Here is a 13418-nt window from a genome sequence, read left to right as displayed (position 1 = left end):
CAATTACCCTCGGTTACAACGCATGGCTCAGTTTTAGAAATATCCGCCTAATTCTCGAAGAGCAAACTCCGAATGACGTATCTATGCGTCTTCTCTTTCTATTTCACTGTTAGTTTATACTCGTAGTATAAAACGGGAGCTGTAGCGGTGGCTCCTTTATACGGAAAATTAACTAGCCTATTATACGGAGTGGGTACATGTTGCGAATCTAGTCTCGGCGTATGCCGGCTCTCGGTAGTTCTTATAATACGTTAGCGCGGCAGGGAGGCTCCCTGGAACGAGTCGTGGGAGCAGAAATATCTTTTCGTTGATACGGCGGCAACGGCAGCACCGCAAGCAACGGAGAGCGGCTTCCGTTATAAGAGTTGAAAAGTTTCCGCGGCTCCCCCGCACTTCATAGGGCGGGTACACCGATTCTCTGGGTATATGGAACTCGGGCGATCTGCATGATATTACGGTACGACATTAGCAACCGCCTGATCATTTTCGAAAGGGGGGTAACATGCGCGCTCGCGTAAGGAACGAAACGTACACGTTGGAGTATGTAATAAAAGATACGTTGGTCGAGATATCCTCCTGTATCGAGAAGAACTGCGGCGGCTTCATATTCGATTCCGATATTATACAGCGATCGAACGATCGTCGAACAGCGCGCCTCTTTCGAAGAGAGAGAGAGGAAGAAGAAACACAGAGATACCCGGGCCGAAACCGAACCGCACTGTTGCAGTTTCGGAGGGGGGAAGTGGCACGCGGTAACATTGCCCATATATTATAAACGGCTGTTAATGTCCAAATCGATTTTGGAATATGCCCTCCCCCTACCCCCCCACCCCCCACCCCTCCTCCCTACTTCGAGCAGCGTCCCGCAATGATCACATGGCTGCCGTTGCTGCCGTTGCCGTTGCGTGTACTCGTATACCTGTATACGCGGTCTGTCGTCGGCTGCATCTTTCCATCGAGGTTCTCAAGTTCTTATATCTTATACACCTCGTTGAACGTAACCTCGCCTATATAGCTTCGACTTTTCAAAAGACAAAGACACGAGCTGCCGTGCAATGTGATGCGGATGTTGCGATACGAAGAATTTCATGCCGCTTATATCTTATACTCCTATAGCGACGAAATAATTTTTCACGTTCCTACTTGCGATAAAAATTTTTACTCACTCCGACCGTATACAGCGTTATTATACGTATATCGGTATTATTAAGTTGGGTATGATTTTCCCGCACGATCTGTTCCGCAAAACAGCAGCGAAGGTTCTCTGCGAGGTGCAGTGCGAGATTGAAAGATGGAGGGACACGATAGGACAAATTTAATGCATGTTAAGTAAGTTTCGCATTCGAGAACCGACGACAACGCGACGGTGTACGTCTTGTGTACGGGAGGCGTGTTTCGTTTCATTTGCAAGTAGCGATTCAAAGAGTCGTTCGCTCTCTCTGTAGCGGAATTCCGTAAGCGAGATGTCGGAAACAATCAACCGCTGACAATACCCGCAAAGTGGTTACGGATAACCCGACCTGCGGTCATTTATACCTCCTCATATACGCCGTGTACCCTGCACACTGAAACTCACGCGGCTGCGGCAATGGACTCATGAATAACAAACGGGGATTTAAATTCGCGAAAGAGTCACGATACGACATACCGCACGGTATACGCTCAACCGGCACAGGGCAAGGGTAATGATTCCACGGAAATCGCACGAATTAATCCCGATCTACGGACAAGGGAAGGCAAATACTACCTTTTACTCCGAGAAACGTGCAGCGGATTACATTTGAATTCTAACCAGACAATAGGTTCTCCTCTATCGGCGCATCAACACTTACGATCCCTCTGGACCTCTCGTCCTTTCGCCAAATGCTTCTTTTTTTTTTTTTGTTTATAATTGAAGGTTTGATTTTGATTTCAGGTACCGAAGTGGGCGCCGTACTTACGACGATAACTGCAAACGACGTCGACAGTTCGCCAGCCCTGATTTACCAATTCGGCAACACCACCCGCCCCGGTCCCTTCAGCATAGATCGATACAGTGGCAAAGTCATACTCCGGAGAAAGTTGGACGCGGAAACGCAGCCGGAATACAGTCTACGCGTTCTGGCGACCGATGGAATCCACGAAGCGTCGACGGAACTCACCGTCAGAGTAACCGACTTGAACGACAATGCGCCGGAATTCCAACAGGCCGCCTACTCTGCATCGCTTCCAGGTTTGTCTAGAAAATTATAATTGTCTACTTTTTTCCGAATCGTTTTCAACTTGTCACAATCTCAATCGATTTTTGGGACGTATCATACAATGCTGGACAAAAAAAGTACACACCTTTCGAACTTTCATATTTGCGCTATTATATCATTCCGAAAATGATTCATAAAAATTCGAAAGGTGCGTCCTTTTTTTGTCCAGCACCGTATGCCCGCTGCTAAAAAGTCGCGTTTTACAATACATCCGACGATGGCGGGTAGTCGACGCCCTAAGATTTGCGGATCCTTCGATCCGGCTAAGCTCAATTATGTGGTGGGGATTACGTTATTGTGCAGCACCGTTGCTCGGCGGTGGGCTGCGTCGTGTCGCACCAACCTGTCAGACGATTTGATTTTTTGCCATACAACCAAGGGGGGATGCAATTTCGCAATAATCGGTGTCACGCGCTATATATCTCACTCCATCCCAGCCGCCGACGTGCGACTGGCCAGTTTTCTCCTTCGGCAATCCCTTTCTCGATTCACCGCGCGCGGCTCCCCGCAGTCGTGTATACGTACGTACGTATTGTGTATGGTCCTCCTGCACCCGACCGGGGATTTCGGGAGTTGAAATCCACAGCTCATATTAATTCCCTAATTACAAAACATACCTACGCTCCAATTTGGAAAGTAGAGTCTATTTCCTATCCTATGATGTAGGTGAGGAACGAATTTGAGATTTAACGAAGAGAAAAAGGTATAGGATATCGACGATGAGAAGCCGAGACAGAGAGAGAACGTGAAAAACAATGAGAAACGAAACGAAAAGTATATCGGTGCGTTGATGATTTAAAGGTCGACGCGCGCGAGTGCCGTTGTAGCAAAAGCGAGAGGGCGAGCATAAACGGGGCAATCTTTCTAACCGTAGCGGGACCATTGCACATAAATAAATCCTGCGACACCAACGGCGTCTGTAGAGTCCCCTCTTACAATTAGCCGCAAAACGTAAGACAGGCGCGCGGACTACAACGTATTCCCGATTATCATAGATTTATTGGGTTTGTAGAATATAATCGAACCTAGTCTGATAATTGGAATTTTTGTTTTCCTGCCCATGATAATTTTGTATCCAAACTGAAATCAATTACACCGCAATAACGTTTCGGATATTACGAAACGCCTACGATGTGTTTGGAGAAGGCGTTGCTTCACATCGGCTCTTCTATGGGAACGGATTGCAAAAAATTTAGTCATTGGGGAATCACGACCCAAGTTGCGCTGGGTGGTGCGGTATTACAATAATTCTTCCCTTAACGGCGAATTAAATGTTTATGCTCTAAGAAATGCACTTTAATGAACTGCAGAAGCGCGCGCTCGCGGTAACGTGTAGAGTGTGTAAGACCTTGCACGTATGTAGTAATACGTATATACTATGCATATACTCGCGTCGGTGGTTATTTTTCGTACGTATATCGCGCATATACTTATAAATGTATATTATATATGTAATACCAGAGAGTTGCGCACGAGTCACCGATCCCCGTTGCAAAGCACAGCGCGGCGCCCGATCGCGCGTACGGGGATCACAAATCGTTCGCGACCCGACAACGAATGGCGTTATGCATCGATAATTTATGGAAAATGTTCCGCGCGGGGTCGCTCCCCCCATCGTAATACACACGTATATACTTCGACCACTGGACGGACCGAAAAGCTCCACGGAATATACCGATTTATTTTACGCGCATTACTCATCTAATTCCTTGTTCACTTCATTGTGTGAAGTCTTTTTTTCCCGATTTCTAAGGAACGAAAAACAAAAATCACTTCGACGGAATATACGGTATCCTTATAATATCAGGTACCTCATACTAGCGTATTGGGCGAAAGAAGCTACACAGAAATCGATCAAGCAAAGCGCGGCGACAAAAAGAACAGACGAGAACAAAACGTATAATCGATAGAGCGCAGGAGTTTCCCATCCAGGGATATCTGTCTGGTGCGGAATGAATAATTCCGTCAAGTTATTTTTGTGCATATAATACGTATTTGTCGTACCGTACGCGGTCTTCTTTCGTCGGTGCCCGGCAACGGGTTTGGCACGTTAATGCGGAGTTATCCAACGATTTGAAACGCATCGGAATGATTTTTGTGCACCAACGCGCCGCGCGATGCTGCCGCGCACGACGCGATTTATACAACTGGTTATTATTTCATACTTCCGTTCAGTTCGTGTCAGGACAGCTTATCCTCCGCGGGCCCTGTTTGTCCCTATGCTATACGGAGAGGCGAAACCTCAGCCTGAAACGACCGTGCGTTTCAGCAAAAAGAATGAATGGGAAAAAAATACATATACGTAATCGAAAAATACGCTTTAACTCCGAGGTGATGCTGCAGCTCAGTTCACTGTATCTACTTCTCAAACGTGTGTGCAAAGTAGTGATTCTGCACAGGGTGGTCCGTTCCGATCTGCGGTAGATTATCGTTCAAAGTTAATAATTAATATGCTTATATGTATGGGTACATGATATATATTACTATATGTATAATAAATATACGGGAAATTGATACCCCGAATAAATAATCGATGATCGTGTGCAGCTGGTGATATTTCCATTCGATGGATAATTTTCGATCGAGTGACATTTTTTTTCTTCGTATCATGTGACTGGACTTTTTTGTCGTCACCGATTTTTGTTTCGATGCGGGTAATCTTTTTTACGGTGTGTCGCGTGTATCATGGATATCGGCGCATGAATACGGTACAGTGGTACGACGTATCATTAGTTCTTTATAGATGTACGTACCTACGCCGCGTACTTTGCGTATTGGTATTTTAATTTCCGTACCACGGTCGCTCGACACAGGTAGCGTTAATTAATAGAAACGACCTCGCTCCCAACCGTTCGAATCTTCGGCATATTACTACCGCTACAAACCACAATTACCTTGCGATGTAGTCGCTGCAGTTTCATTATCCGTTTCAAAGAACCTCGCCATCATTGTGTATCTCTGTGTGTGTATACCTGTATGTATGTACACTTACACGTATAGCCAGCCTGTCAGACATCGCACGAAGACACGTAAAAAGCCAATTGCAAAGCTAGCAAAATATATTAACGCCAACTCATACACGGAGATGAGATTAATTAACTCGAACGCCTTCGCGAGCCACCTCACCGAGTAACTAGTGTAACACTTATAGTGTATTTATTGTTTGATCTCGTACAATATTATATGCTCGAATCATCCAAAGGGTAAAAAAGCTCAATGATCCACTGTATTCCTATACCTATACTAGGAGAGATTTCTTACTAAAACATTTTCTGAAAATATTCAACCGCAGAAGAAAAACGTCATCCTGAAGCGTGAATAATTCGATATAGATGTTAATTTCTTTTTCCTTTTTATGTTATTACAGACGGCCGAGGTGAGATACAAGAAGTCGTGGCGGTGAACGCAACGGACAAAGACCTCTTGGAGGAAAATTCCTGCATCCGGTACAGCCTAGCCTATCCAGTGAAGGGCTTCAGCGTTCATTCCGAAACGGGGGTTGTTTCGGTGAACAGGACGGCGCTGCCGAGACCCCTTTTGAAGGACGTGGTGCTGGCCGTCGTCGCTCTGGACTCGGGCAAGCCATCGAGGTCCGCGGTCTGCACGGTGGTGGTGAGGCTAAGTACTTTGAAGAGTTCTCAGCCTGGAAAGGAGTTCAGGATAAACGTTAAGGAAAATGCGGAACGCGGTTCGACGCTGATGAGGTTGTCGGACATCGACCTCATAGACGGGAACGTTATCTCCGGTGATGATAACGGAGTTTTCGAGGTTTCTCGAGGAAAGTTGATCCTTGCGAAAAATCTTGATAGAGAAAATAAAGACCGCTTCAGATTGCGACTCGGTTCACGGAATGAGAATTCTTCCGCCTCGGTTGTAATCGTGAACGTTGAAGACGTAAACGACAACTATCCAGAGTTCGATCAGAAACTTTATGAAGTCTCCGTCAAAGAAGACGCGGACAAGGGAAGCACGGTTGCCATCCTGAGAGCAAAAGACGATGATCGACCTGGCACTCCAGCAGCCACCATCACCTATGAGATCACTTCCGGAAACGACGCGGGTCTCTTCCGTGTGGATAAAGCCTCTGGAGTAGTTTTGGTCAATGCGACTCTGGACTGTGATCTGGGACCGGAAGTTCACGTCCTAGTGGTCATGGCCTGTGATCTCGACCCCTCGATTCCACTCTGCGCATTAACGAGACTTAGAATCCACCTGGAAGACGTAAACGACAATTCGCCGCGTTTCCCAGTGTCGGAATACCTCGAATTCGTTGGTGAAAATGAGCCGGCTGGCACGCGAATCTTTACCGCAAGAGCGACGGACCTGGACCGCGGAATCTTCGGGGCGTTGAATTACTCAATAGTGTCAGCCGCGGCATCCGGATTCTCCGACATCGACGACTCCTGGCGACTCTTCGCCGTTGACTCGAAATCTGGACTGGTTTCAACGAGGGCTGTATTCGACTATGAACAAAGAAATCGCTACGCTTTTACACTCTGGGCTACCGATACGGGCGGTAGAACCGCAGCTGTTCGCGTCCGTGTGGAAATAGACTCCAGGGATGAATTCTACCCTCAGTTTACCGAGCGGATGTACAAGTTTGCGATACGAAACACCCTGATTTTACCCGGAACTGTCATCGGCCATGTTACCGCCACAGATCGCGACAAAGGTCCCGATGGACGCGTTGTGTATCAACTAACGTCGCAACACCCTTATTTTAAACTGAACAGAACCACCGGCGCTCTCATAGTGAAACAAAAGCTCGTAAGCGTCGCAGAAGAGTCACGGCTGGTGGTTTCCGCGAGTTCCGGAAGACAGGGGTCTTTGTCAAATATGACTGTCGTTGAAATATCCGTGGATGAATCCGCAGCGGATATAGGATCCAATATGGCGGTAGCAGCGACCGGAGGTTTGGCAGATTGGGCATTAGGGCTCCTGATAGCCCTGTTGTTGGTGGTAGTTGCATTCGGGGGGATATTTTTATTTCTTCACGTACGTAATCGCCGTCACAAAAAGGGAACGAAACCGGGATTGAACGGAGAGAGCACCGTGACAACATCCAACAGCTACGTTGACCCGAGTGCGTTTGACACGATACCGATCCGCAGCGGAGGCACGTCTAGCCAATTCGCGCCCCCAAAATACGATGAAATTCCGCCGTACGGAACGTCAGGACAATCTGCCCAACAACAAGCAACTTCGGAACTGTCGGGAAGTGATCAGTCGGGATCATCCGGCAGAGGATCCGCCGAAGATGACGGAGAGGACGAGGAAATTAGGATGATAAACGAAGGACAGCAGACCGGAGACTCGGCGAGCGATCTCTCGGTTCACAATACTCAGGAGTATCTCGCTAGACTCGGTATAGTCGATCCACCAACTGGTACCCCGAGAAGACCACCAGAAGCCTTGCCTCTGGACAGCTTGCATCTCTTTGAGGACGAAACTTCCACAGAGGCTGACATAGCTACGTTAATTTATGGGAAGATCAGTGAAGCCGGGAGACCGACTTCCGGTCTAGAGGCTCCCCAGCCCTCTATGAACGGTTCTCTGAGTTCTATCGTCCACTCGGAAGAAGAACTGACCGGTTCCTACAACTGGGACTATCTACTCGACTGGGGACCCCAGTATCAACCGCTAGCGCATGTCTTTGGAGAGATAGCAAGGCTCAAAGATGATGCGGCGAGCGTTCAGAGCGGAAACTCAAGCGGGAGTAAAGGCAAACCGGTGCACAAGGCACCACCGCCACCCCTGCTAACTTCCGTCGCGCCAAGGTCACTCGCTGCCCCTGCCTTGGCAAGAGGAATTGTACCAAGGTCACCGATTAGTCACGATGGCTCTACTTTCCCATCAGCAGCCCTGAGCCCCAGTTTTTCACCGTCGCTTTCACCCCTCGCAACGAGGAGTCCTAGTATAAGCCCTCTTGTACCTGCCGGGGCACAAAGGTCGAATCAAGGTCCACCCAGAGGTATACCCGTCGCAGACTCGGAGCTGAGGATTTAATGGAGGAAATATCCCAAGTGAACTAGGTTAATAGGATAAAGTTTTAAATTTGTCTTCCTTATCTCCAGACACCTTCGTTGGATGCCAAGGTGTGGAGATGAACTTAAGACGTGTGAATGTGATTATACTTCCTAACGAGTTATCACGGCAAGCAGGGTGGATAAAGACTGTGGAGCGTTTTCCTTACCCTGAATGATGCATGTCGTAGTTTTCAGTAACTGATTGTAATATTAGAAGGAATTCTGTGTAAATAATGATAAACCGACTGAAGACTAAGTTTAGTATCGAATACGTACATTGTGATTTGGGTCCATCGACTCGAAAGTTCATATACTCAGTATTTTGTAAAGCTTATAGAAATTAAAAGTGGCCATAGGACGCCGAGCGAGGGTCAAATCCCATCCAAATATACTGCGCGCTAAAATTTTTGTTCGTGAAATAATAAATAGGCGAATTCAAGTGTGAGTGCATTTCAATATTTCCGATGTACCGCAGTAGCCACTACTTGTGTACAGTATGTAACTATTATATCAAAGTATTAAATTACATGTTTAGCGTGTAGGTGTAAAGGTGCAAAGTGTAATATTATTATGGTATGTATTATTTCAGAATATAATTGTATCGCGTCCTGCTCAACTTTTGATGAGTAGATAAGAAATAAGAATGAGCAGATTTATGAAGGTGTAAATATAAAAATAATTTTGTAAAAGAAATCGGGATTATAGAGAAGTTATTGAAAAAGACGCTATCACTAGACAACGCTGTAGCTTTACTGACGTGGTAAACTTGTATAAAAAATTTTAGAAATACCTCCGAGTTTAGGTAGCCTTGTATATATACAATTAATTTTTATTATAATCAAAAATAGACTGCAACTTCATTAGCTGGTCTGGTTTCACTATGTTTTCTTTCAACCATCGTTTGGGTATAACGAGAAAAGGAAAGAAATAAGACAATTCGAATCACTGTTAATAAACTAGAAATTCGTAATGTTTTGTAGCTTAACAATCGTATAAGTTAAATTATTGAACATAGAGGAACCGTCCCGTAACGTATTTCTAAACCACGACCGAACTGATTTGAATCGTGGGCCTTTTTTTCTGTATCATACAAACGCAGGCTATAGTAGACGCGAATCATCGAATTTATTTTCTGTGAAATAAGTAACGACGCACATTGCCATTCCACCAATTGACGAGGCGCAGAAACTAAGATATCACCCTCCCACCCTTTTCCTACCGTCTGCATTTTGAATTTTGTATAAATATTCTTTCCTTCCTGTACAAACCTTTTAAGCGAAAGTCCACTATTGTGGAATTAATAAATGAATTTTGTAACAAAATTATAATTGCAGTTATTTCAATCATACCATCCCACACAGAAACTAAAGATTTGGCCATTCAAAATGTCGGCTGATGAAATAAGGATTGATTACCGATTCGATTTGGAGACAGAAGGGATTCCAAACTAAATCAAATCAGCCGTGAATCATCTAACTTTCTGACGAAAGGTGTTATATACTAACTTGTACCAGAGCAGTACTTCCAGGTACGATCGAAGAAAATGAAATTCTGCTCCTCTGCTATTAGAATTTCGTCTTGTTTTCTCTACAGAATATCAGCCCAGCTCGTGCAAAAAATGAGTTTTATTTGCGGTAAAGTTCAAAGTTTTATCAATCACATATATTTCAGTCTCAAAAATGACACGTTAGGGGTCGAGGAGAATTTACAGAAGTGTGATCAGAGATCTGCAGTTTCCATCAAAGAAGTTGTCAAACGTGCGAAGATTCATCTCCATTGTCCGCTGCCATAGCTTCTCGATTTTCGTAGGCCCAGAAACCATGGAATTCGATTAGAATGCTAACCATTGTATCACCTTGACCGCTGTAACCAGAATAGATTAAAGAATCGATAATGCAGTGAAATTGTAATCAATGAACGCAATAATTGACTATGTTACCAGGATAAAAGGTCCTGTAAAGTTATTCTACAGGGGTCCAGTGGTTTGACCATGTCAAATATTTCATCCTTCACATCCTCAAAACTGACAGGTTCTTGCCCGTGCATTGTCATTTGCTCCTGGATCGCCTGGATCAGGATATGGAGAAATTCCAGTATTACACATCACGGAACTGATGATATTATCTTCTCAAATCTTTTCGTGTTTAGCAATCATCAACTCACCCGAAAAAAGTAGTTGAGACAAAACGTATCGAGATATCCACGGTTGTTGATATCGAGAATACGAAAGAGATAGTGTAAACTTTGTGGCTCATGACGGTTTTCCAATGCGAGAACGAAGTCGAGGTAGGTTTTGTAGTCCATCTCGCCCTCGTATGTCAAACACTCTTGAAATACTCTCTCCAGAAAGACTCCAGTCAGTGTCCCTGTGCCATACCTTCAATAAATCAAAGGTCAACTACTGTAGTGAATATGAGCTCAACTTTTTTTTATTTCTTTCAATGCCTCGAATCGGTATTCTCCATAATTACCCGGAAAGTTCCTCTTTATTGAGCATGCCATTATGATCCCGATCTAGGTTGAGATATTGGCCATAGACTTTCAAGGCAGATGGTGCGGAAAACCAGTTTGCTTCTTGCAAGTCTTTAGGCAAATCCTCATCACGCAACTCCAACAGGTCATCTAGAAAACTGCATGCTAAAATATCTTGTATTCGTACCCTCCCGGTTCTGAGTGGATCTAAAAAAAATAGGAACTTTCGCACCGCTGTACAAACATAGAAAGAATGGAATGACTTTTCCAGTCCTTCAAGCTGTGGTAAGGTTGGAATTAACTCTAGAATATAGTTCTCTAGATCCTGGAAAAAAAAAGAGTGACGCTCATAATTGACAAGCTCAGAAGTCATCTGATAGATCACAAAAATTTAGTTCTGAATCATACGGATTCTCTCAGGTATCCTTGACCGGTGACATCATATAGAGAGAGGCCAATTCTTGTTTGATGCAACCAGACTTTCCTCATGACGTAGTTGAACAGTGCCATGATGCTGATACGCCCATGTGGATCTCCTTGTTGCAATTTAGCAAAAACAACCGCAGTAAAATATGGAGCACACTTAAGTCCAGCTAGAGCACCAACTTTCTTGAAATCTTCATAATTTATTAATTGTTCTTCCCCGGAAAGAGGAGGACTATGATGTTTGTCCAAGAGGACCCAAAGTGCCTTCAATTCATTATTATCAAGGAGTTGGCGAGATCTTTTCTGTAGGAATAAGGCACGCGTCTCTTCCCGTAACTTTTGTGGCAGTATTTCATCTTCTTTTGGGAGCTGAAATGATTGGTAATTTAATGCTTTTTGACAATAACTTTTATGAATTTCGAAAAAAATTGTGCGATTTGCCGGTTGAGAAAACAACTCACTTTAAAATAAAATTTGGGAATAACTTTGTAAGTTAGATCCTTATCCTCTGCTTTAGTACCCTTCCACTCTTTATACATTTTTTGAAACAATTGATCTTCTTTTTTCTCCAATTCTTCTGTCTTCCTCTTGTCAGCTGTATATTAGAAAAATGTCAAAATTAGCACACGATTAATATGAACACGGAAATATTGTTGATATAATTTGCCCGAATTCTCGACAAAGTATGAGGTGAAATACATTACGTTTGTTTGCTAATGCACATTTGCTCAACAATTCATTAAGATCCATTTGTTTTAAAAAAAATAATATCTACACTATAAATATTTATAAACAATAAACAATAGATGACCCCGCACTTAACTTCAACATAACCACATAACCGGTGTTAGTCTGTCAGTACGGTGTCAGGCAAATAGTAGTTCTTTCTACAGATTGGTTTCACCATATTGAGACAAACTTCCGGTAGATTTGAATGCACACCGGCAAAATAGTGACACCGTTGATACCAATCTTCAATCAACGCCGTCACATTGTTGGTACTTTACTTTAAAAAAATAGAATTCAATGAGAGGATAATATCAAAATCAATGTTTCTGATGTAAAGACAATGTTCCGTGTTCACAAGTCGCTTTTGGGGCTAAAAATGTTTAACAACTATTTTTATATATTGAATTTCCTGCGAGCAAAAGACTTATTGTTAGCTAGACACTTTAAGAGCTAAAAGCGACTTGTGAATTCGGGCCAATGTGTATCATATTTCCAAGATGCTATTTTCACATAAGTTATTATATTATTTTATGACCTACATGCAGCCATGCACCAAAGTTTTTCAGCCATAATTATTATCGGATGGAAACGTTCCACTTGGACAATCACGTTATCGACGAGTTTTACCCACCTCTATATAGTATTGATAATAATTATTTCTTCAACGGATGCGAAAAAATTCTTGTAACATTTTTCAAGAATTTTTAAAAGTTTTCCAAGACTGCTTCGAAATATTTAGCATTTAATTTTTTAATGATACAACCCTAAAAGTGAAAACATATCCCCTTTTTTTCAAATTCATAGTGAAAACGAGATAAAGAGTGATTGCATGTTCAAGCGTTTATTACGCGTATATGATTATACCCCGCTCATTATCATATGGGTTACAATTTTCTTCACTCGAACAGCACGACCATGTGTTATTCAATATCGAATGTTCCCCGCTGAATTCATGATTGGTGAAAATAAAACATTGAACTCTAATATGTATTTAATTGCGAGACGAGACGAAAATTCTAGACCAAGGTCAGACGGCATCGGCGTAACTCAGATTATGAAGGACCGAATTCAATGAAATTGAAGGGCTAGCTGCAGCTTCAGAATTCAGGTCAGGTGGAATCATCTAGCATATCCGGTCTTTCGATGTACCGGTTGGAAAAGTGTGATGTACATGGATAATATGAGTCGAAGAGTCATAAGGATATATTAATTACTACTCGTCGACTTTCATTTTGGTTCTGCATCTTGTTCTTAGTGAAGGTGTCGATTGATAAAAACAATTTCAAATTCTTTTTTCCAGAACCAATTTTTATTCCATTACATAATTCCACAAATTCATTTCCATTCATTTGTTGTTTGATCATTGATGCGCACACCCTATATTGTACAATGACAAATCTTGCGACGTACATTGATTGGATTAGTAAAGCTTCAAATCACTTTTTCGGCATTATCGATGAAAATGAAAAAAGTCGACATCTTGGCTACCTTGATTGTTGAAAATCGAATACACAGGTATTTTCGC

The 13418-nt window shown here is 43.4% G+C and overlaps 2 protein-coding genes across 2 annotated transcripts in view; one reads left to right on the top strand and one right to left on the bottom strand.

Annotated features, from left to right (window-relative positions):
- The window catches only part of LOC105691429 (protein dachsous), a 228103-nt gene extending 218515 nt beyond the window's left edge, over positions 1-9588 (top strand). Inside the window, exons 15-16 of the mRNA XM_020855503.2 lie at positions 1916-2212; positions 5608-9588. Of these exons, the coding sequence (XP_020711162.2) occupies positions 1916-2212; positions 5608-8246 (2936 nt within the window). The 3' untranslated portion in view covers positions 8247-9588. The remainder of the gene's footprint in view (positions 1-1915; positions 2213-5607) is intronic.
- A 318-nt stretch (positions 9589-9906) lies between these two features.
- On the bottom strand, positions 9907-12029 carry LOC105691454 (serine/threonine-protein phosphatase 2A regulatory subunit B'' subunit gamma-like). The gene is made up of 7 exons (XM_012409923.3): positions 11869-12029; positions 11626-11759; positions 11147-11533; positions 10738-11063; positions 10430-10643; positions 10206-10333; positions 9907-10129 (listed from the first exon to the last, which is right to left on the bottom strand). Exons 1-7 carry the CDS (start codon positions 11912-11914, stop codon positions 10018-10020), a joined length of 1347 nt encoding a protein of 448 aa, XP_012265346.1. The 5' UTR covers positions 11915-12029; the 3' UTR covers positions 9907-10017.
- Positions 12030-13418: the final 1389 nt, after the last annotated feature.

Source organism: Athalia rosae, chromosome 2 (assembly GCF_917208135.1).
Source record: "Athalia rosae chromosome 2, iyAthRosa1.1, whole genome shotgun sequence".
NCBI lineage: Eukaryota > Metazoa > Arthropoda > Insecta > Hymenoptera > Athaliidae > Athalia > Athalia rosae.
Note: the sequence above shows the minus strand (reverse complement) of the source record. Positions and strands in the feature narration are given on the sequence as shown.

Coding starts and splice junctions, on each gene's coding strand:
- LOC105691454 (XM_012409923.3), bottom strand. CDS start 11,914: ATGGATCTTAATGAATTGTTGAGCAAATGTGCATTAGCAAACAAAC. Junction 11,760..11,868: donor ATGTGCATTAGCAAACAAAC/GTAATGTATTTC, acceptor TCTAATATACAG/CTGACAAGAGGAAGACAGAA. Junction 10,644..10,737: donor AATAAAGAGGAACTTTCCGG/GTAATTATGGAG, acceptor GATTTATTGAAG/GTATGGCACAGGGACACTGA.